At 40.2% G+C, this 19,943-nt stretch overlaps 2 protein-coding genes across 7 annotated transcripts in view; one reads left to right on the plus strand and one right to left on the minus strand.

The window, feature by feature from the left end:
* The first annotated feature begins 853 nt into the window (after positions 1 to 853).
* On the plus strand, positions 854 to 9,499 carry rxrbb (retinoid x receptor, beta b). 5 transcript variants are annotated; one of them, XM_031746199.2, is made up of 12 exons: positions 854 to 1,005; positions 2,112 to 2,305; positions 3,227 to 3,380; positions 3,587 to 3,766; positions 4,056 to 4,109; positions 6,132 to 6,292; positions 6,377 to 6,506; positions 7,171 to 7,297; positions 7,407 to 7,448; positions 7,544 to 7,635; positions 7,725 to 7,830; positions 7,925 to 9,499. In XM_031746199.2, the coding sequence occupies exons 2-12, from the start codon at positions 2,165 to 2,167 to the stop codon at positions 8,070 to 8,072; spliced, it is 1,335 nt and encodes a 444-aa protein (XP_031602059.1). In that variant the 5' UTR covers positions 854 to 1,005; positions 2,112 to 2,164; the 3' UTR covers positions 8,073 to 9,499. The 5 variants fall into 5 exon arrangements, with proteins under 5 accessions (XP_031602059.1, XP_031602065.1, XP_031602060.1 ...); XM_031746200.2 differs by having other exon boundaries at positions 862 to 996; XM_039619689.1 differs by having other exon boundaries at positions 874 to 1,005; positions 2,148 to 2,305.
* Positions 9,500 to 9,577: 78 nt separating this feature from the next.
* fhod3b (formin homology 2 domain containing 3b) overlaps positions 9,578 to 19,943 on the minus strand; it is a 91,611-nt gene continuing 81,245 nt past the window's right edge. For both annotated transcript variants that reach the window (XM_031746213.2, XM_039619688.1), the window contains 10 exons: positions 19,021 to 19,931; positions 18,343 to 18,501; positions 17,876 to 18,058; positions 17,283 to 17,402; positions 16,315 to 16,476; positions 16,022 to 16,212; positions 15,686 to 15,878; positions 13,641 to 13,827; positions 12,167 to 12,328; positions 9,578 to 12,049 (listed from right to left, as the gene is read on the minus strand). In XM_031746213.2, coding sequence (XP_031602073.2) covers positions 11,967 to 12,049; positions 12,167 to 12,328; positions 13,641 to 13,827; positions 15,686 to 15,878; positions 16,022 to 16,212; positions 16,315 to 16,476; positions 17,283 to 17,402; positions 17,876 to 18,058; positions 18,343 to 18,501; positions 19,021 to 19,931 — 2,351 coding nt within the window. In that variant the 3' untranslated portion in view covers positions 9,578 to 11,966. The remainder of the gene's footprint in view (positions 12,050 to 12,166; positions 12,329 to 13,640; positions 13,828 to 15,685; positions 15,879 to 16,021; positions 16,213 to 16,314; positions 16,477 to 17,282; positions 17,403 to 17,875; positions 18,059 to 18,342; positions 18,502 to 19,020; positions 19,932 to 19,943) is intronic.

The raw sequence follows: 19,943 nt of genomic DNA on the forward strand, positions 1-19,943 counted from the left end.
TTTGATTGCCCACATACTGTATGACATACGAGTTTTCTTATTTGTTGAGATGAATTTATATGAGAATATTCACCAGGTAGGTCTAGAATGCAGGTGTCGATGTCTAGTTGTTCTAACTGAAATAAAATAAATTTGTTTTGCTTGTAAAATGTCCTGCAAATGGTACAAAATAAACTGTACCTCGGCATATGAGGGTTTAGGAGGCAGTGCAACTAATTCACAAGAACAAAAGTGCAAGTCATTCTCCAGCCCAGGAGAAAAAACGTTGGACAAAAATGGTTTTTAGAAGAACAGAACACTGTGTTCAATATTTTGAATAGTGGAAAATATTACTGCACAAATAAATCACTGGTGCAAGAACAAGTTGTGCAATACTGTATATACCCCTTCCTTCTGTCAAAGGGAAAACATTCCAACTCTTCTTGTAGGTGTGGCTGTTTAAAACAGCTTGCTCAGATTCTTAAATAATAGCATGCCATAATTGGGTTACTCAAAAACCACACACAGTTTCTGGCTGAATTTACTACTGTTTACTTACATTTTTGTTTACCACTCCCCCTATCATACCCAAAACAATCACTCGTTTGTATTTGTGCAGGTATGAAATGTTCAGTGTTTCTTGAATGCATCACGGATGGCTCGTTTATATACCCTTTGATGTTGCGTATTTTTGGAGCGTACAGTGCTGAATTTGATAACAGCATAGGTTGAAAAGATAGATATTATTTAAACTCAAATACTCCACACAATTGTGACGCGATAACCGCCAACCAAATTAGCTGTGATTAAATACTAAATCAAGCTGAACCTCTGCAGCACTGGTGTCATATGACGGTGCTGTTATGGGTGGTCCCGTGGGACATTTTGGCTCAAGTCGATTGTGGCACTGAGCCATCATGGCCTGTAAACAACAACAGCTTCTGACCGAAGCAAACTGTGTCTGAGACTCGGCCTTTATTTAGATATAGTGAAGTGATTTTCAACAATGCTTCGAAGGTGTGTCTGGTATGTAATTCCAACCTTCCAACGACCATGAGGTAGTTGTGAACAGTCGCTTCCTTGGGGTATTACCCCTGAATCTAGCATCGAGCTAATGTTGGCTATATTAGCCGTAAATTAAGCTAACAAGCTAATCTTAGCAACTGCTTGTCGAGCGGATTCATTTGCGGACTGTCGATTATTATGCAACATTTTTAGATGCGAAACAAGGTCTGTTTGCTATATCCCAGTTTTACAAAAAACTACAGAAGGTAGTATCACTTAGACGTGTGAAAACTAAAGCTAATGTTTGCTAATGTTGTTGTATAGCATGGATCTTTGAAGCCTCAATAGAGTTGCAGCTAACGAGCTATCGATAAAGGCAAACTCTGACATTGTCTATTTGTCGTAATTAGTAAGGCGTTGTAGTTTTTACAGAATACAACGGACAATGAATTTGCTTTGTGCTCTAGTATGTACTTAATAGTGACTCGGCGGTAGCGCTACTGCGTACCTTTAGCAACATTTTGGCAAACATGAAACGCTAACGCACGCTGATTAATGTAAGCAAATATTTGTACGTACAAACATTACCTGCCACGGGAATTCTTTCCCTTTTATTTGTCCAGTTTTTTGAGGAGGGGGTGATTTTCTTTTGGGGGGGTGAAGATTTTTGAGTTCAACTTAGCGAAATAAACGGACCTTTTTATGTTCAGTGATTTATGGTTATAGATTTGTACGTGGCCAGCTAACTCACTTATGGAAAATTGGTTTCTCTGACACTTAATGTAATCGCAGCTATAAGACTGCCACTACTTTATTTCTGAAATGGGAGAAATAATGATATAATCTTGGCAAACTCTCAACATTTGAGAACTGAAAGACACCAAATTTGTAATGATTAACAAAATACCCCCCACCCCCCTCGTTTTTGCCTTTTCTTTTCTTTTCTTTTTTTCCTTTTTTCTTTTCTTTTTTTTTTCTTCTTTTTGAGGAACTGCAACCAAATCATGTTTGGCAACTTAGCTCAAAATAATAATCGTCAAAGTCAGTCTCTGTTATCTTTTAATCAAGATAGATCAGAAAGGTTTGCATAGCTTATTATATCCTTTTTTTTTTTAAATCACTTTCAGATTGATATCCTTCGAACGGGACGTTTTTCTTTTCAGCGGGCAGCTTACAAGCCATGTCCTCTCAGCAGCCTAACAGCTCAGCCTCCAACAGCCCCACCAGCATCTTAGGATCTCCGTTTTCAGTCATCAGTCCCTCACTTAACTCCCCAGTGGTGCCACACTCTCTGGGATTTGGACCCATCAGCAACAGTCAGGTAATCCATATGCTTTAGGGTGTATGTGTTGTACTGATGTCACAGTGCACTTAACTCTTATTTTTAAAACACGCATCCTGTGTAGCCTGAGAGCCACGATGCTTGTTTAAACTGGGCCGAATATACACAGCCAATGTACACTGCAGTGGGAAAAAACACTTTACTGACTATTTACATTACTCCACTTATGCAAACAGGCATTTTTGGATAATGGCTCTTAACAGAAGGCTTTGTTTGCAAACATTGTCACAGTTAGTGCTAATAACAAAAGGGGATTGGATTATGAAAATATTTCTGTATTTATGTGTAAAAATGAAAATAGCTAAGAAATAGTGTCTGTCATAAGCTGTGTAGGATGCACCACTGGATATTGCAGAGTAAAAGTTGTTAAATCCAGTAGTTGTGACTCTTAGTATTTCGCTGTTCACATGGACTGTGGCATATTACGTGGAAAAATAAGAACAACATAAGATACCTTAATTAATAGATATACATGAATAGGTGATAGTGAGAAACTCAAAGTAATAGTGTGAACTCAAAATTTGGAGGTTTTTAGAGTAGCGTACGATCAGTTTCACCTAGAAACAGCCATCAAGCTTTTCTCATCTATTTGGGGTATACGCGTTTTTCCCAGTGACTAGAGCTAAATATCCACACTAATTATCCCAGTTTAAATGCACTCACAAAAGTAATAATGAGTCTTGTATCAATTTGCCTTCTTGTGGATATAATTTAGATATTTGAAGATATTTTTGAAGAAATAAACAGTGGTTTTTTTTGTTTGTTTGTTTTTTTGCCTAATTTTGACAGCCCTAGCCTCCAGTTATTCAAATTGATGGAAAATGCTGTCTGGCCATTACATACAAATAATGACATTGTTACATTATTTCCCTTGTTTTATTTGGTTGCAATCGTATCCAGATTTCATCTTCAGCGCCTATATCAGGGATGCACTCAGTCAGCAGCTCAGAAGACATCAAGCCTCCGTTTGGCTTGAGGCCGATGCAGGCTCACAGCCCGGGAATAATGTTGTCTCAGAAACGACTGTGTGTCATCTGTGGGGACCGCTCTTCTGGTGAGTGAACTTAATCAGAATAAGGTAAAGGACAGAAGTGAAACATCAGCCGACGAATATTTCAACCCATGATAACATTTTCATGTAGTGGATCTTACTTATTACGAATGATAGCAAAAAGTTTCCCAACTCATACATGCAGGTTGATGTTGTCTTCCTTCTCATTGGGCCGTAACATTAGTTTTTTTCCCCCCATTATGTTACAGGCAAGCACTATGGAGTGTACAGCTGTGAGGGTTGCAAAGGTTTCTTTAAACGAACTGTGCGAAAAGACCTGAGCTACACCTGCAGGGATAACAAAGAGTGCCTGGTCGACAAACGCCAGCGCAATCGCTGCCAGTACTGCCGCTACCAGAAGTGCCTGGCCATGGGAATGAAGAGGGAAGGTATGCAAAGTGTTGTTGGCAGTCAGACGGTTTAGTAACGCGTTTTGTTCTGACTTGTCTTACATGTAACTGTACCACAGTGATAAGTCAAAATGTTCTATATTAGCGATAAAAAAACTGCTGGCTGTGAATTAAAATTTCATAAGTTATTAATTATACAGAGTTAAGCCTAAATAAAACAGTTTAAGTAAATGTGGACTATTTATAACATATATTAGGACAGACAGGTTTGTTGGGGCTGGTGCAACTAACCTGTCTCCAATTCAAATCTTTCTCCATCTTTCACTAGCAATCAAACTTGTAAAGGACATAACAGAAGATGGAAAAGTTGAAGGATGGATGAGTATGACATTGAATTCTTGAGGATACTGTATTTTAATGTCACATGGAGAATTAGAAATTGTTAGAAATGCAAAGTTCATGACATTTGTGTGTGAATTTGACCTGGGAATGATGGAGAGTGATGACTGCTGTGGTGTACTGCCAAATGTAGTATGTGGTACTTGTCTAATAAACAGTAATCTAAGGAGTTCTAATTTTGGTTGCTGTTAAGGGCACAGATTGGATTCCTATAGCTGCAGTTTTCAGTGTCTGATTGCCTAGTGATAATGGCAGATTATCCTCAGTCAGCATTTTCAGAGGAGTCGTGGTTTGTGTTGCTTATACCGCTTCAAAATTACTTATGTTTTAAGTAATATAATACAAATACAACAATTCATAGTCAGTTTTGAAAAGGGGGCGGGGTGGGGCGCATGTGTGAAAATCTTCCAGTTAACTTGCACGGCTGCTTGACTGCTTTAAATAGAGAGAAATTATTTTAAGTTGGTCAAAAACATTTTGTCTGTATGTTTATGCTTAGCATCATTCTTGTGCTACATAAACCACTTTCTACTGAGCTTCCACTGGTGAACATCCACACAGATATTATAAAGAGTCGAGTTCTTCCTGTCCTGACTGATTTGACTCTAAGATTCTGAGCGGAAAACCCTAATTTATTTATAATTTTAACTTAGATGAACATCTATTTGTACACATTTCTACACAACAGCAGATAATTCTGTTTTATTTCCACTGTAAATGAGATCCAGTGAACTTTTCTTCATCTTTAAAACATGATGTCTAACCAGATTCTTTACTCTGGATGGCATTACTTTGGCTTTGAACACTGTGAGTCATGTCCTTCAGCATGCACATAAAACAAATATGTAGCACCGCCTTCTTTAATTTTTTGCAGTGTCACTAAAAGAAAATTAAGCGTCCTGTCTCAGACTGATGCTGAAAAACTAGTTCATGTATTTATTATATGTAGGCTGGGCTATTGTTATTCATTATCCTCATCTCACACTAAATGTTCCCACAAAGGCCTCCAGTAATTCCAAAACACAGCAGTGAGAGTACTAACTGGGACTAAGCCTTTCTCTCTTATTAGATTTTCTTCACTGACTCTTTGTTAAATCCAGAATTGAATTTAAAATCCTTCTCACATACAAAGTTTTGAATGATCAGTTCCCATCATATACCTCCCACCCTGGAGTTTCTAAAAGTAAAATGGGAGACAGAGCCTTCAGCTGTCAGGCCCCTCTTCTGTAAAACCAGCTCCCAGTTTGTACTGGGGAGACAAATGCCTATTCTTTTAAGATTAGATTTAAAACTTTCCTTTTTGATCAAATTTAAAGCTGGGGCTAGAATCCTCTCTTAGTTATGCTGCAATAGGCTTAGGCTGCTAGGAAATTTGGGCCCTGAGCCTTTCTCCTTTTCACTTGGTGTGTTTATACATCACTGTTGCATTTACAGGTTTCAACCAGCAGCAGTAATTATTAAACTGTGGCTCCCTCCCATGGTGTGGCTTTTTGCTTTCTCCCTCTGCTCCCTTTTCTTTGTCCTCAACCCAAACTTTGGTGCTCCGCTCACCCCCAGCCATTCGCAGCAGATGGCTGCCCCTCCATGAACCTGGTTGTGCCAAAGAATTATTTCCTTTTAAAAAGGAGTTTTTCCTTCCCAATGTCACCAAGGGCTTGCTCATAGGGGGTCGGCTGATTCTTTGGGTTTTCTTTGTAATACTGTAGTGTCTTAACCCTACAGTATAAAAAGCCTTGATGCAACTGTTATCGTGAATTAGTAGTATATTAATAAGATAAAGTAAAATTGAATTGAATTTTGGGTCCTACCACTCACTTAAAATTGATAACAATTTACTACATTAAAAGTTATATACATCTATATTGCTCTTACTAAGTTTTGTCTCTATAGCACACTTTCTCAGTGCAACAGAAAATGATTGCACAGAGTCAGAACACTTTGCATATTACATATATACTCTTAAAAACATCATTGATGGTCTGCTTGTGTGTTTTGTGTGATGCAGCGGTACAAGAGGAACGACAGAGGAACCGAGAGCGGGAAGGCGAGCTGGAATTCAGCGTTGGAGTGAATGACGAGATGCCTGTGGAGAAGATCTTGGAGGCAGAGACGGCTGTGGAGCAAAAGACTGAGCTTCACTCAGACGGAGGCTCTGCAGGAAACTCGGTGAGTGGTTGGAACGTTGTAGTAAATGCATTTACATGGCAGCGCTATAAGCAGAGTGATAACTCTTGTCTTTTTTTGTTTCAGCCACATGATGCTGTTAGCAACATCTGTCAGACTGCAGACAAACAGCTGTTTGCCCTGGTGGAGTGGGCAAAGAGAATCCCTCATTTCTCTGAACTGCCCCTTGATGATCAGGTCATCCTTCTGCGTGCAGGTATGAACAAGCATGCACTAGTGATCTGATCAACATTGACATTACAAGTTTCTCAAAGGCACCTTACAGTAGTCTTCTGAAATGGCCAAAGATTTCCTTTTATCCTGGTTAATTTAATTTCTTAACTTAGCATTGTAACTGTATGTTATTGTTCTTTGGAGCAGCTTAATGATATTTGTGTATTTGAATACTCTATAAATTGCATACCCTATAAAACTAAGCAGGGCTAAGAATTTGTGTATGAGAATGTCTAATAAAAACAAAATGTAGAGGAAAGTATAAAAATGCTGTGAGTTAATGACCAATTTTGCTGAAATGTTTTAGAAATTATTTTTGAAGTAGTGACTGTTCTTAACTCCGGTTGTTATGTGTCTGGTGATTCCCCAGAAGGGTTTTTTGCCCAGAAAGGAAAGTGGCAATAACAACTTGTTTTTTTCCCTGCCACAGTGGTTTAGAACCTTGTGGACATAAATCTCACAGGGAACTATAAGCTGCAAGTGTGGCTTGCGGGGATGGTGTATAAAGTTGCACTGCACTGTCTTTGTATTATTGCCTACAACCTAAGGGAGAAAGGACTCGGAGACACAGGAGTCTCTTTTTTAAATGTCATGATGAATTAAAAGGCTTTTTACATATCTGTGTGTAAATGGATTTAATTTCTCAGGGTGGAACGAGCTTCTGATCGCCTCGTTCTCCCATCGTTCCATTCCGTTGAAGGATGGAGTCCTTCTTGCCTCTGAGCTACAGCGCGATAGTGCACACAGTGCGGGAGTTGGAGCCATTTTTGACAGGTACATTAACGGAAGCAAAGAATTGCCAGCATAGAAACATATAAACTGTACTTGACTCCTGATTTATGTGTTTTAACAATGTATTGTCTAATTTAAATTTTTGATACAGAGAAAGTGTGCAGAGTGCAGAGGTCGGCGCCATATTCGATAGGTACATTTCTTCTTGTTTAATGTTACCGAGTGTCTTACACAGTATAGGCTCAGTGCAGTTTGAGGCTTTAGCTGCTGTTTTTTTTTTTTTTCCAGAGTTCTCACTGAGCTCGTCAATAAGATGAGAGATATGCAAATGGATAAAATAGAGCTGGGCTGCCTTCGAGCCATTGTCCTTTTTAACCCAGGTAATTAAATGTTTCTAATTTCCTCAGTGTTAACTTTTTCTTCAAAAAATGTTTTGGGCTTTTTTTAATTTTCTGCGTTCTTCATGTAGATGCTAAAGGGCTCTCCAACACCGGTGAGGTGGAGCTCCTTAGAGAAAAGGTCTATGCATCATTGGAAGCTTACTGCAAACAGAAATATCCAGAGCAGCAGGGAAGGTAATGGTCCTCAGCTGTAACAGTCTTGGTTGTAGTCCTGTCTCGTACATTTTGATCTTGTTAAGTGAGATGATATCCTCTCTGTTCCCTGCAGGTTTGCTAAGCTCCTCCTTCGACTGCCAGCACTGCGATCTATTGGCTTGAAGTGCTTGGAGCATCTTTTCTTCTTCAAGCTGATCGGTGACACGCCTATTGACACTTTCCTAATGGAAATGCTTGAAGCTCCCCATCAGTTGTCTTAGATAAGAAGCGTGTACTGTGGTAGCTGAAGCCTGGGCAGCGGGCGTGGGACTGGAGTGGCACTTTAAGTTCTTTGAAGATTTGTCGATTTGTCTCACTGCTGTCTGCGTTACACTTCTTTTAGTGCGGCACAGATTTGCGCTTTAGACCAAACCCAAGGCTTGGCATGATCTACAAGCTGGTGCTATATGTTTAATTAACTTCATGTGTAACTATGGGTAAACACAAGTATCTTTTGAAAATATAAACATTTACATATTTCCCTCACAGGATAAACTATAATTTGGATATACATTTTTGTATAAACTTTTTAGACACCTCAGATTTTAAGATTGTTGTTTCTCCAACTGATGGGATACATGAGAGGACGGCAGCCAGATTCTTTTCTTAACGCGTTAAGGACGCACCCTTTTTATAAATTTACATTCAACTCAGATCTAAAAGTGCATTATTGTACCAAACAACAGCTTCGAGTTTACTTGTATCCATTGCACATGATAAAATCCAGCAGTGACCCTGAGACGGAAGACAAGTGAGCAGTTGAAACCGTCAGGCCAGACTCATGCTGCTCATCAGGGTCAGCTTTATGTGTCTCGTATACATATATATGCAGAGTGTTGTTTACTTTGCCATTTAAAAGAATAATTATGTCGGGGTTAATGATTAGACTTTTCTGCACATTTGCAACGTGCTGTTTCTAAACCATACATTTAACAAATGCCTGGCCTGAATGGTCAAGTGTTTGTCTTTTGGTGCTATTTCAGAGATGATTATTAGCGCAGATGCACACCAAACCACAAACCTATGAATATATGCAAAGCTAAAAATTCTTTTGTCAATCTTTGTTTAAAATGTAGCAATACAAAATGTTAAACTAGGCAAGCCTGTCAGTTTTTCAGGGGTTTTACAAAGAAAATTATGTCCTGTGGAAAGGGAATACTCCATTTTGTAATTTATCTTCACAAATCTAAGGTACTGTGCAAAAGTAATTGTTCAGGGACAGTGTATATTGATAAATTTGAATTATGATCAGGAAATACAAATTCTATAATTCTTATTTACCCTTTTTCTGTTTTCAGCTAGTATAAAGCAGAACGTGTCTTGGGTTGCACTGGATTTGCTGAGACAGTTTCGGCTTCTTTTTCTTTTCTTTTGTTGGATGCTTAGTTTTTCCTACCTATCCTCTTTTTAGGTAGCTGTCTTCATCATCGTGATGTCTCTGCATTTTATTGCCAGCAAACAATAATCACATTTAGCTCCATACCACCTGTGAACAGACATGAATTTTAAGTCCAGATGAGTTGGCCGTATGTAAACACCAGCTGTAATGGTAAACGTGTCACTGACATCTGTATGCTCTTGAACATAAAAGTGACTTGAAACATGGGTTGTGTGGACTAAAAATAAACAGGCTTAAGTCTTTCTTTCACATGCTTTGTCTGGTCTAAACATGATTTTTATTCATAGAAGAGGCAGGAAGAAGTTGAGATGACTAAAACAAAATTGCATTTTTTAAATGAGCCTTTTTATTGTAGTTGTTACATAGTTTTTGCTGTGGGTATAGATGCAATTGAAGCCTTGGTAGTAAAGCACTTTAGTCCAAGTTCCACAGTGATGTTATGGCACAGGCAGCAGTGTGTGATGGGCTAATGATAAAAATATATTAAGTGCAATGAAATCAAAGGCTTCCAACTGGATTCTACTGGAGTAACTGGTAAAGCCGATCGCTGCGTGTTCATGTTACAGTCTGAAGTGAAAATCCTACAGCTCTGAGAACCAAAGTGAAACCACCTCCTGACTTAAGCAGAAGTGACACTTTTTTTTTAAAACCATGCATGGCTTGGTTTTCTTAAATTATATTTTGAATAACACTGCTTTTAGTCTATAATACACTATTCTACACATGGAGCAAAAAAAAAGACAGTCATGACATGTACATCTGTTTACAGCATTCCCCTGTATTGCTTCAAACATGTTTTTGCTCTTGAAAAGTCAGTACAACCTGGGAAACGCACTGAGCTCCCACCACCTCCTGTAACTTCAGTTTTACTAAGTGGCATGCTACACATCGAGTCTAAGGTGCTGAAAAGGTTCCAGTCAATTCAAAACGAAAAAAAAAAAAATGGAGTGCTGATTAGATTTTTATCGATGCGCTAAATTATTTTCTCAATGGCTATGTTTCCATCACAGTGAAATAAAGTGGATAGCGATATCATGAATTCAGTCAAGGCCATTCCAAATTGATTAACAGCACATGGACCTCTAAAATATTCAGTTCAGTACAGATTTAGATGTTTTAAAAAGTCTATAAATTAAAACATTTTATGTGCTTCCTAACTAATAATTATAAATGTGCCCCCTGATGGTTTGCATTCATTGAGAATGAAGAAATAAACCCCGCATGCCCTGAAAATGGCAAAAATGGCCCGATCTCTCTATTTTTACCTACACTATGAATGGAGTGAACCTTTGTATGCCCGTATCTTACAATAAGGCAACAGGATAACAGCTAATGTGCATAGCCAATCCTTAAGTTGTCATAAATATGTTAAAGCTATCTTCATAAACTACTTGATCCAAGACATAGCATGGAACCAAAAAAAAAAGTAATTCTGCCATGACACGTTTAAAAACACTGGTTAAAAATAAATCACAGCTCAAGAATGATCTACACTGCAATATTAACCTCTGCTCCCTCCCCGCCCCACAGACCGCACATCTGTAGCAACATTTTCGTTATTATATGTCCCTGAAAACGTCTTAATAAATAGCTGTCTCTGAAAGGCACTCTGAAATGTGCAGCTCATAGTCTCTACAAAATAAAACGAAATAAACTCTGTGAAGATTCCTCACTTGTACTTCACCTCACTCCAAGTGTTTCCAACTGTTCATCGGTGAGAATCGATCACGACGGTGACAATGCGACTTCAGTTCAAGCTATAAATGTTTGCGTCGTGAGCATTAGTCTGAAACTAGTGGGATCGCCAGTCAAACCTACTGTAACGGAGCTGTTGGCAATCGCCTTTCTCTCTCTCTTCATATCAACTTTAAAAAATATCTGTGCCGTTTCTCTGATAAATTCCTTTTATCTAGTAAACTAATGCACGCTTGCCTTGGATATGTTGACTTTGAATAAACATTTAAAAACTGTGCTACTGCTGAATTGCTGGTTAACTGCTGAGTATGTTCTCAGATTCAGATGTCTGAATGGTTAATCAGTGTCAAGGATCTCACTTTCCTTTGAGACCCAACTTTTACATCCAGTGCAATTGTTCCTTTGAGCACCTTCTTGAGCAAAACGAAACACAAAACTACCACAGTAGTATATAACAAAATAACCCTCTGCACAAGGCCATCTATTCAATAGATGAAATGTCTTTTTTTGTCACGAAAGCTGCTGGGCTGAAACTAAACCCAAACACATTTATTTGAACCGATTTTCTAGCCCTCTCAATTCACTGAAGGCCACGGGGATTAAACTGCTAACTGTTTTGACTCCCTCTGCCTTAAAAAAAAAAACACTTCTGCAGGTGTTTGTATGCAATATCACATTCAAAGCATAACTGTGACGAAGCCTTATGAAAGCAAATCATGTGTAAACTGTGTTTAACCGGCAAGGGCAAAGCTTAGTGGTTTTAATGCAGCACGCCGTTTCTGCTCCCTCTGCCCATCAGTTCAGGAAAAAAATCCTGTTCACCCTTCTCTTTCGTTAGGAAGCACTTGGTCAAGTCCAGACACACAAAGATGAGATCAACTCATCAAAGCTGGGGTCGGGGACGGGGATTTTAGTGCCAAGCCAGAGCAGAATAGGTTCACGGGTTGGGTCTTTATGTCCTTATGGGGTTTGGGGCAGTGAAAGGGCTTCCAGATATCTTGATGTCCCGTGGGGGTCCAGCTCACACTTGCATCTCCGAACCATTAGACAAGCCAAGAGCGTTTGCCTCCTCCGTTGTCAAACCGTTCCTCAGCGTCCTCCTCACTGTGCACACAAGAGGAAAATTGCATTATATTAGTTTACATATGGAGCTGATCACTTTCTGCTCTGTGTGTAATAATAATAAATGACACCACTCATCCAATATTTGACACCACTCACATGATTTTCGATTGGCTCGGGATCGTCTCCTCTCTCGCGGCTGCGTCCGCTGGCTGGGCCCCTGAGTGGCTGACCTGACAATCCTCTCCATGATCTCGTCTGCTGTGTCATCTGTGCAGTTTATTGGGTCGTCGTTGACAGAGCACCATGGGGCAACACGACCTAAAACGACACAGTCAAAATGGGTAAGAGAAAAGTCTGACGGTACCAAGGTAATAGCATGTCATAATATTCTTTAAAGAGCCAACTCATTTAGTTGAAATACAAGCAGGCTTAAAGACAGACTTGACAACCTGTAATTAATTCTGAATTCAAATAACTAAACTTGAATCATCTGGCTCTGTAAATCTCAGAAATAGCATGGCTGAGCAGATATTTGAACTCAGTAGCATTACCTTGGCCTATAGTACTAATGCAAATCATTTTGATAGTGAGGTACTTTTAGTTTGCATGCCTACTTTCAGCAGATGTTGCTACAACATTTAGCAACATCTTGTAAACAGGATGTCATAATAAGCCCTTTTTAAAGCCCTCAGCTGGCATTTTGGACCAGCTGAAGTAAACGTGTTCTCCTCTTCTTTTATGTCACACTCACTTTCCTCCCACAACCCTCCCTCAGCCTGGTTTTACCAGTTTATTCATGTTAAAGTCTTCTTTCTCTATGTCACCAAGTGCTTTGTCACTGAGGATCGCCAAATAATTTGCATTCCTCTCCTTAATTTTGTAGTCTGTGCCATGTAATATAAAGCTCCTTCACTATTGTGAATTGATCACATGTAAATGAAATTTATTTGTAAAATCCAAAACTTAGTTTAAATCCTTCTCCTTATGTAAAAATTCATGGATGATCATTCCCTACTGTAACTTCTCCCCCCTATAACTGAATAGTTGCTTACTGCCTTGAAATGACTGTTTACAAATGAACTGAAAAATAATAATTACTCATTACTGATAGTCATAAAAGCAAATAGCTGACCTGATGATGGGATAGTAGAACACATTAGCTTGGCTTATGAATGGCTTCACAAAATGTTTACATCGCTATTTCTAAATATAAACTTAATAGCTTATAAGTTCAACAACAGTTGCCTCAAGGTGCTTTATATGTTGTAAGGTGAAGACTGGAGAAAATCCACTCTGATTAAGCACTTGGCGACAGTGGGAAGGAAAAACTCCCTTTTAACAGAAAGAAACTTCCAGCAGAACCAGGCTCAGGGAGGGGCAGCCATCTGCCTTGACTGGTTGGGGGTGAGCGGAGGCACCAAAGTGGCGTATAAACACAGAGACTGAAGAGATTTGCTGCTATGTTGCTAAATGGTTGTAATTAAACTTAGGTTTTAGGTAGATTTCAGAATTCAGAAACAACTGTTACTGTGTTTGACTTACATAATGCAAATCTAGTATTCTGGATGGCAGTGGTAAAAATAAGAAAATATGTAAGAGTGTAAAAGCATAACACGCAAAGGAGAAGAACCTCTGGTGCTACTGGCTCTGGTGCGTGTTCGAAGGCCCGGCACCGTGGATGTTCCACTATCTTTGCCCTGCAGGCTACTTTTTAGGACGGCCTTCATGTTCTCGTGTTCTGCTGCATCTTCAGCACTCTGGATACTCTGAGGCTGGCTCTCCGGTTTGTCTGAAGGGGCTCCACCAAATTTACCACTCTACATCAACAGAAGGGCACATGAGATTGTGTTAGCAGTATAATGTGACTCAACTCCATGCTCTGAGACCTTTTACATATTAAAGTTGTCACACAGGTAAACCTTTACAAGTGATAGTACTTTCTAACATAAAACAGGAGCGGTTAGGCATTTCAAACACTCCAAACACAACTCTGAGATACAATCTTTTTTCTCCCACAAGACCGGTTCTTGAAACAATCCCGACATGCCCGGCTCAAGAATTTCATTATATTCCACCTGAGTATCCGTGAGTCGTTCAAGTTAGATTTAATCAACAGCAAATATCATGCAGACACTTCTTTCTGTCCATCGAGTTTCCTCATTCACGCTTGGTCTCTTACACACACACAGCCTGTCAGTGTCACAACCGACTCTTTCTTTGTTAATCCTGATGTTACAACACTTGGTGTTTTCCAAAGTTACAACAGCATGTCTAAAAAAAACAGGGTTAAATGCAAACACCCATGCACATGTCTGCAAACAGAATTACCTCACTATCATCGTCGTCTTCACTCTATAGAAAAACAATTGTAAAAATGAAAATTTGCCGACTTTTAAAATTATAGTATAGGTTTTTATAGGAGTTTTAAGATGAGAGATAGGTACAGTCTTGTCACCTAATTTTTAGGAAGGAAGCAAATACCAGAAGTTCTAAAATATTTAAACACGTTCTTTTTAATACCTACATTTTTGTGAGACTTTGAACTCCTAGAACAGGAATGCCAAACTCATTTTACATCATAATTAAGCCCACTTTCATCTCAAGTGAGCCAGACTGGTGGAAATACCCCTTCTGTCAGTGTAAAGTAGTTTAACTGTGCATTTAATCCCTGAGATATGTCAATATAAGAAAAAGAAATGCAATGTCGACACGATACATCTCAGTTTTTCAACATGATGACGAAATGCTGTTGTAGTTATTGAAAGAAATGTGTCAGGATGACTCTTTGGGCTTAAATTGTACATAATAAATATATATAATTACAATTCTGGTAGCTCAACTATAAAGTGGAACGATTTTTTAATTCACAGAAAATGCCCTGTTTTACTTATTTTACCGCTGACACATTGTGAAATAAAATAGAAATGTCTATAGTAGATAGTAGATTTCCTGTCATGGTTTCCTGTCAACTTTTTATCAATTATGTTCTTACTGCAGCTTGAATGGCTGTGGTGGACGTGTTTGTCAGTAGGACAAGCTGTAGAATTCCTAAAAATACAGTTAAAAGTCTAAAAACTTATGCCATCCTTTACATTTTCCAAAGCTGTCCAATGGGTTGGATTGGATTGTCTGCCGGGCTGATTCTGGCCCCCGGGCCTTATGTTTCACACCCCTGTCCTGCACCATAAAATCATCACTGTAGATTCAAGCTGTGGAGCCAGAAGGAGCATATTTCTTTGTAGGAGTGTGGGCTGAGGAGTGGGCCATCCAGAAATCCAGAGTTTGAATTCTCACACAGTGACTGAATTAGGGACCTTTTGAAGAGCGGCTGTTCTTGCCAGAGCCCGCTGTTGAGTCTGCTCTGACAGTCCGGGGGATTTTAATCATGCAGTGAGGTGTTTGCTCTGGCTTTTCTTAGCTGGCTCCAGCTACAGAATAGGATACACTAAAAACAATTCACTGATTGTTGTTACAGTAACCTATACATGTGAATACCAAGGAGCTATACCGATGTCCTTACAAATGCTGCATTTGGCGCTTTAACCAGATTAAGGATATAAGCAGCGTCTAGGGATGGGCCGTATTGTTTCCCAGAAATCAGAAAGCTCAAACTAAACAAAGACGAGGATTATGAAACGGAAAAATGTGCGTGTAGGTCGGCTGAAGACGACTTACATCTGTTATCATTTTTCCCCTGGTCTTGTTCCTCTCTCGGTGGTTGGCCCTCTTCTGTTTCTGCTGCAGCACGCGCTCTCTCGTCGTGCGATATTCTAGAGCAAATTCACTCAGTATCTTGCTAAAGCGGTGTATGCTGACGTCACGTACTGCATACACCGGATGGCCCAAGAACAGCAGAAAAGCATGAAACCTGGAGAGGAGTAGAGCGACACTGCATCATTATACATGCCTCATCATTGACGAGCACTCAAAATCGGATTCCACAGACATACATTTTGGAAAATGCAAAAACAAAAGCTTTAATGTAAGTGGATTAACTAGACATGAACACACCTGTTGATAATTCTTCGATGTACAATCTTGAGTATGATGATCCTCTCTGCACAGTCTTTGAGGAAGTCAGACATTTTTTGTTTCAATGCTGGTTTCATCTCATGTTTTGCAATGACTTTCAGGTGATCCCATGATGCTTTGCACCTTCTCTCCATCTGGGCCAGATTGTCTTGAAGCTGGTCAAAGTCCACCTAACAACCAAGACAGACTTGAGGTGATGTGGCACTGGCATTTATGTCTACTAACAACAAGCTGTTTTAGATTAGTTGTTAAAGTGAAATTTTAAAGGGAACCTTGGTCAAGCGGGTAACAGCGCCAATCTCAGAGTAGAGATCAGTACTGTCTGGAAACTTCTCAACCACAATGGAGCAGGCGTGGTGCAGCAGAGATTGCTTATGAACTGTATCCTTCACCTCAGGGACCTTCTCCAAATAGTTCAGCTCAAAGCCTTTAGCCTAGAGATATATGCAAACACAGGAGCACACTCAGAGTGTGGGATGGAAACAATGGTCTAAAATTAAAATCAAATGCTGCTACTCTAGGACCAAAATTGCAGCGAACTTCCTTTTTGGCACAGTCAGGAAAAAAAAAGGGAGTTGAAAAGAGCTAAGAGTAGATACGTAGATTCATTAGACTGAAACTACACTCTATTTCAGGGCTGACTGATTATTCTGCTCACCACAGCGAAGCTAAAAAGCCAGAATGAAAGACATAATCCTAATCCTAACGGGATCTCCCCTTGTTCTCCTGCCAGCTTTAAATGGCTTACTGCAAAATATAAATGCGGCCATTATTTACGGGAACTGCCTGTTTTGATGTTGATGACTTATGTTTCCCTTTTGCATGTTTGGCTCGCATATCCCAGAGGTTCATTCATAAATACACTTAGTCACAGCTGCATATACACCGAGGCACACGCGAGGGCAAAGAAACACAGATGACAAAGTGAGACAAAAACAAAACAAATGAGGAAAAAAAAACAGAGACACATATGCAGGTTCACACATAAAAGGCCAGACAAAAAGAAATTCTCAAACCCTCCCTCCCCTTTTCTCTTTTTGACACACACAGAGACAGACAGGGCCAGGTTTAGCAGAGGCCTTGACAAGTGTTTTTACTGTAGAAGGACAGTGTCTGGTGCAGTGAGGCACGCAGAACTCTTGCCAAATCAATATTCTGTCAGGGGAGGCGGGGGGTGAGGAGCACTGGAGAAAATGCACAAAGTGAGTAAACACTACATACGACTTGGAGGTTTACTCACATTGGAGCCATTGAGAAAGTTGCCAATGGCAAGTAACGTGGTCAAAATGTATCCGAGTGTCTTATTTTTTTCCAGCTGATCCATTCCTTCCTTCAAGTCCTGCAAAGGCTCTGCCACTTCCTAAAAGAGCAGGAAAATACAGTCGTGAAGCACATGACACATCCTTGCATGCCTATTCTTTTTTTTCCAGTGAAGCCTGTTCTTCTCTCATCACACAGATGTATCCCATATAGGAAAAACAAATCTTGTTTAAACTATTCACTGTATATAAAAGACTGATGAAGTTTCTGGATGTCAAAAGTGAAGATAGTTTGAAAGTGCCTCAAACCTGCATTCTTTCTAGTGGCCAGCAGGGGGAGACAACTGGGTGCAAAAGGAAGTACAGCTGTACTGAAGTCTATTGGAAAGCTGTTGCTAAGCCAAGATAATCACCAACTGGCTGTAGCTTCATATTTACAGATGTCATGCGATATTTCATATTTCCTAAAATATCCTTTTTTTCCTACAAAATTTTATTTTATTATAAGGAAATCAGAAGCAAAAATGAGATATAATGCACTTGTGCAACTGCTATGAGCAGGATTGATGCTGACCTTCTCAATAATTTCATAGTCCATCTTGAATGCCCACAGCTGCAGGCGAGCAGACAGCTCTGTGATGGAGGAGAGGGTGAGAAGGAACTGTTCAGCGCTGCCCAGGGGGATGGCAGGGTTGACCAGCTGAGCTTCCTGGATCTTTTGCTTCTCCTCCTCTGTGGGGATCATTGTGAGTATTTTCTAGTGGCAGGAAGAGAAAAGTTGGGGAGAAGGTGGGAAAACAGACATATAATACCATTTAAACACATTATTTCTTTTTCAGTGTAAATAAGAGTAAATCATAGAAAATATTCAATAATTCAAAATTGCACAAAAACAACCCCAAATCAAGCTGATAGTCACAATATATCTTAACATCTCCGTATTCTGATAAGCTGGGGTGTTAAGATGAGTGAGAGAGAGAGAGAGAGAGAAAGAGTCCATAGGTGTGCGTCATAAGGCAGAACCTTATTAAAAAGACTCACCTCGATGCCTTCTTTGTTTAGTGCGTACTCATCAAAGTTGAGAATGGCAGTCTTGATTGTGCGGGGAGGAGGTAAGACAGTCAAACCGATGTTTATAGCATTGCTGCGCTTTGAGTCCAGCACTATGATCTCTTGCCGTTTGCCATCAACAGCTGCTTTCTACAGAATTTTTTGAGAAATTAGAATGTTTTAGAAAAGGCATTATGTGTAAGAGGTGTGCAAAAATGTATCCAACATATCAACCTCAAATTATTATTTTTTTTCCTGATTACCTGTGTGGTCTGTGCTTAAAAGACTTGGGGGTCTACATGGCAGTGTTTCTTGGTGTTACAGTACATGTTTCTTAAAATGTCACAACTTTCTGCACTTAAAGGCATTATTTTTGAACATGTTTTAGTTTCCTGAGCAGGGCCGACCCCTGAACGTACAGATTTTTCAATCAGTGGATCCTGTACTAACTCTGAAGATTTAAGAATGTGTCATTGTGCTCTGGTCCCATAGTTTACTTTAACCCAGGGGTAGGGATGACTTAATCTAAAGTCCATCTTGTACCGTGTGCTTCCTGATTTATATGAGACAACAAGCACAATTAGCACCAAACTAAATCACAAAATGATCCTTTCAAATAACCAGCTAAGGGAGGAGAGCAGCTCTAACAGCAGTCTTGACAGTAATTACCTTCGTGACAGAGAGCTCCTTGGATTTGGACTCAAACAGCTGCTCCAACTTGGATGTGTCCAGTGTAATTGGCTCCAGTTTGGACCAGAGAGACTCCTTACAGAATTTATGACTCTTACACTGCCAGTCCACAGGACGCACCTCATTCCAGAAGAGACGGATGGTCTTCTTCTTCTTCTGGAAGAGAGGAATATCCCCTCGGCTCAGCTGAGGGGATGGCGGAGGGATAGGGGCCATAAATGGCGGAGGTGGAGGCATCATTTTGCCAAGGATGGGAGGAGGTGGGGGGCATCCAAACAGTGGTGGTGGTGGTGGCAGGGCAGTATTGCACAGCAGGGGAGGAAGAGGTGGTATTAGGTCACCTGACCCTGTCGTGCTGTCCATATCTAAAATGTCCATGTCATCCTCATCCTTCAGGTCCGTGAAGTCCATATCTTTGATCCGCAGCTCTCTTGGTTTGGCCATCAACTGGTCCCAGATATAGTCCGACTCTTTCTTTGGGGCCAACGCTGACGAGGCAGCGGGCGATGATTTTTCAGCCTGTTGCTGCTCTTTTGAGGTCTCTGCCTCAGGTGATGTCAGGCCCTTGACCAAATTTCCAAACTTCCCCGCCACTGCCCGGACGCTGCCCTGATTGTCCAGATTTCCCACCTCCATCTTTTTCACATTTTCTTCTCTGGCCTGTCTGTGAGCCTCCAGTGTGGAGATCCTGCTAGCCAAACTCGCCACGGAGTCATTCACCTCCTCCTTCTCACATTTACATTTCTCCTTTTCAGATTCTCCCACTTGCCCATCATCCTCAGCGGCCGTCTTCTGAGCATAGAGCATGTCCAGCATGAAGCGTTTCCCGTTGAGAATTTTGTTGCAGTGGTCATTCGCATCTGCCTCTTTAATGCACTGAGTCCATTGGCCTGATGGTATGG

This window comes from Oreochromis aureus, linkage group 11 (genome assembly GCF_013358895.1).
Source record: "Oreochromis aureus strain Israel breed Guangdong linkage group 11, ZZ_aureus, whole genome shotgun sequence".
Classification (NCBI taxonomy): Eukaryota; Metazoa; Chordata; class Actinopteri; order Cichliformes; family Cichlidae; genus Oreochromis; species Oreochromis aureus.

Excerpts from the sequence above, each read along its gene's own strand:
- rxrbb (XM_031746199.2), top strand. The coding sequence starts at position 2,165 with ATGTCCTCTCAGCAGCCTAACAGCTCAGCCTCCAACAGCCCCACCAGC. Across the intron at positions 3,381-3,586 it reads CTGTGGGGACCGCTCTTCTG|GCAAGCACTATGGAGTGTAC; the intron begins GTGAGTGAACTT and ends ATTATGTTACAG. Across the intron at positions 7,636-7,724 it reads CATTGTCCTTTTTAACCCAG|ATGCTAAAGGGCTCTCCAAC; the intron begins GTAATTAAATGT and ends TTCTTCATGTAG.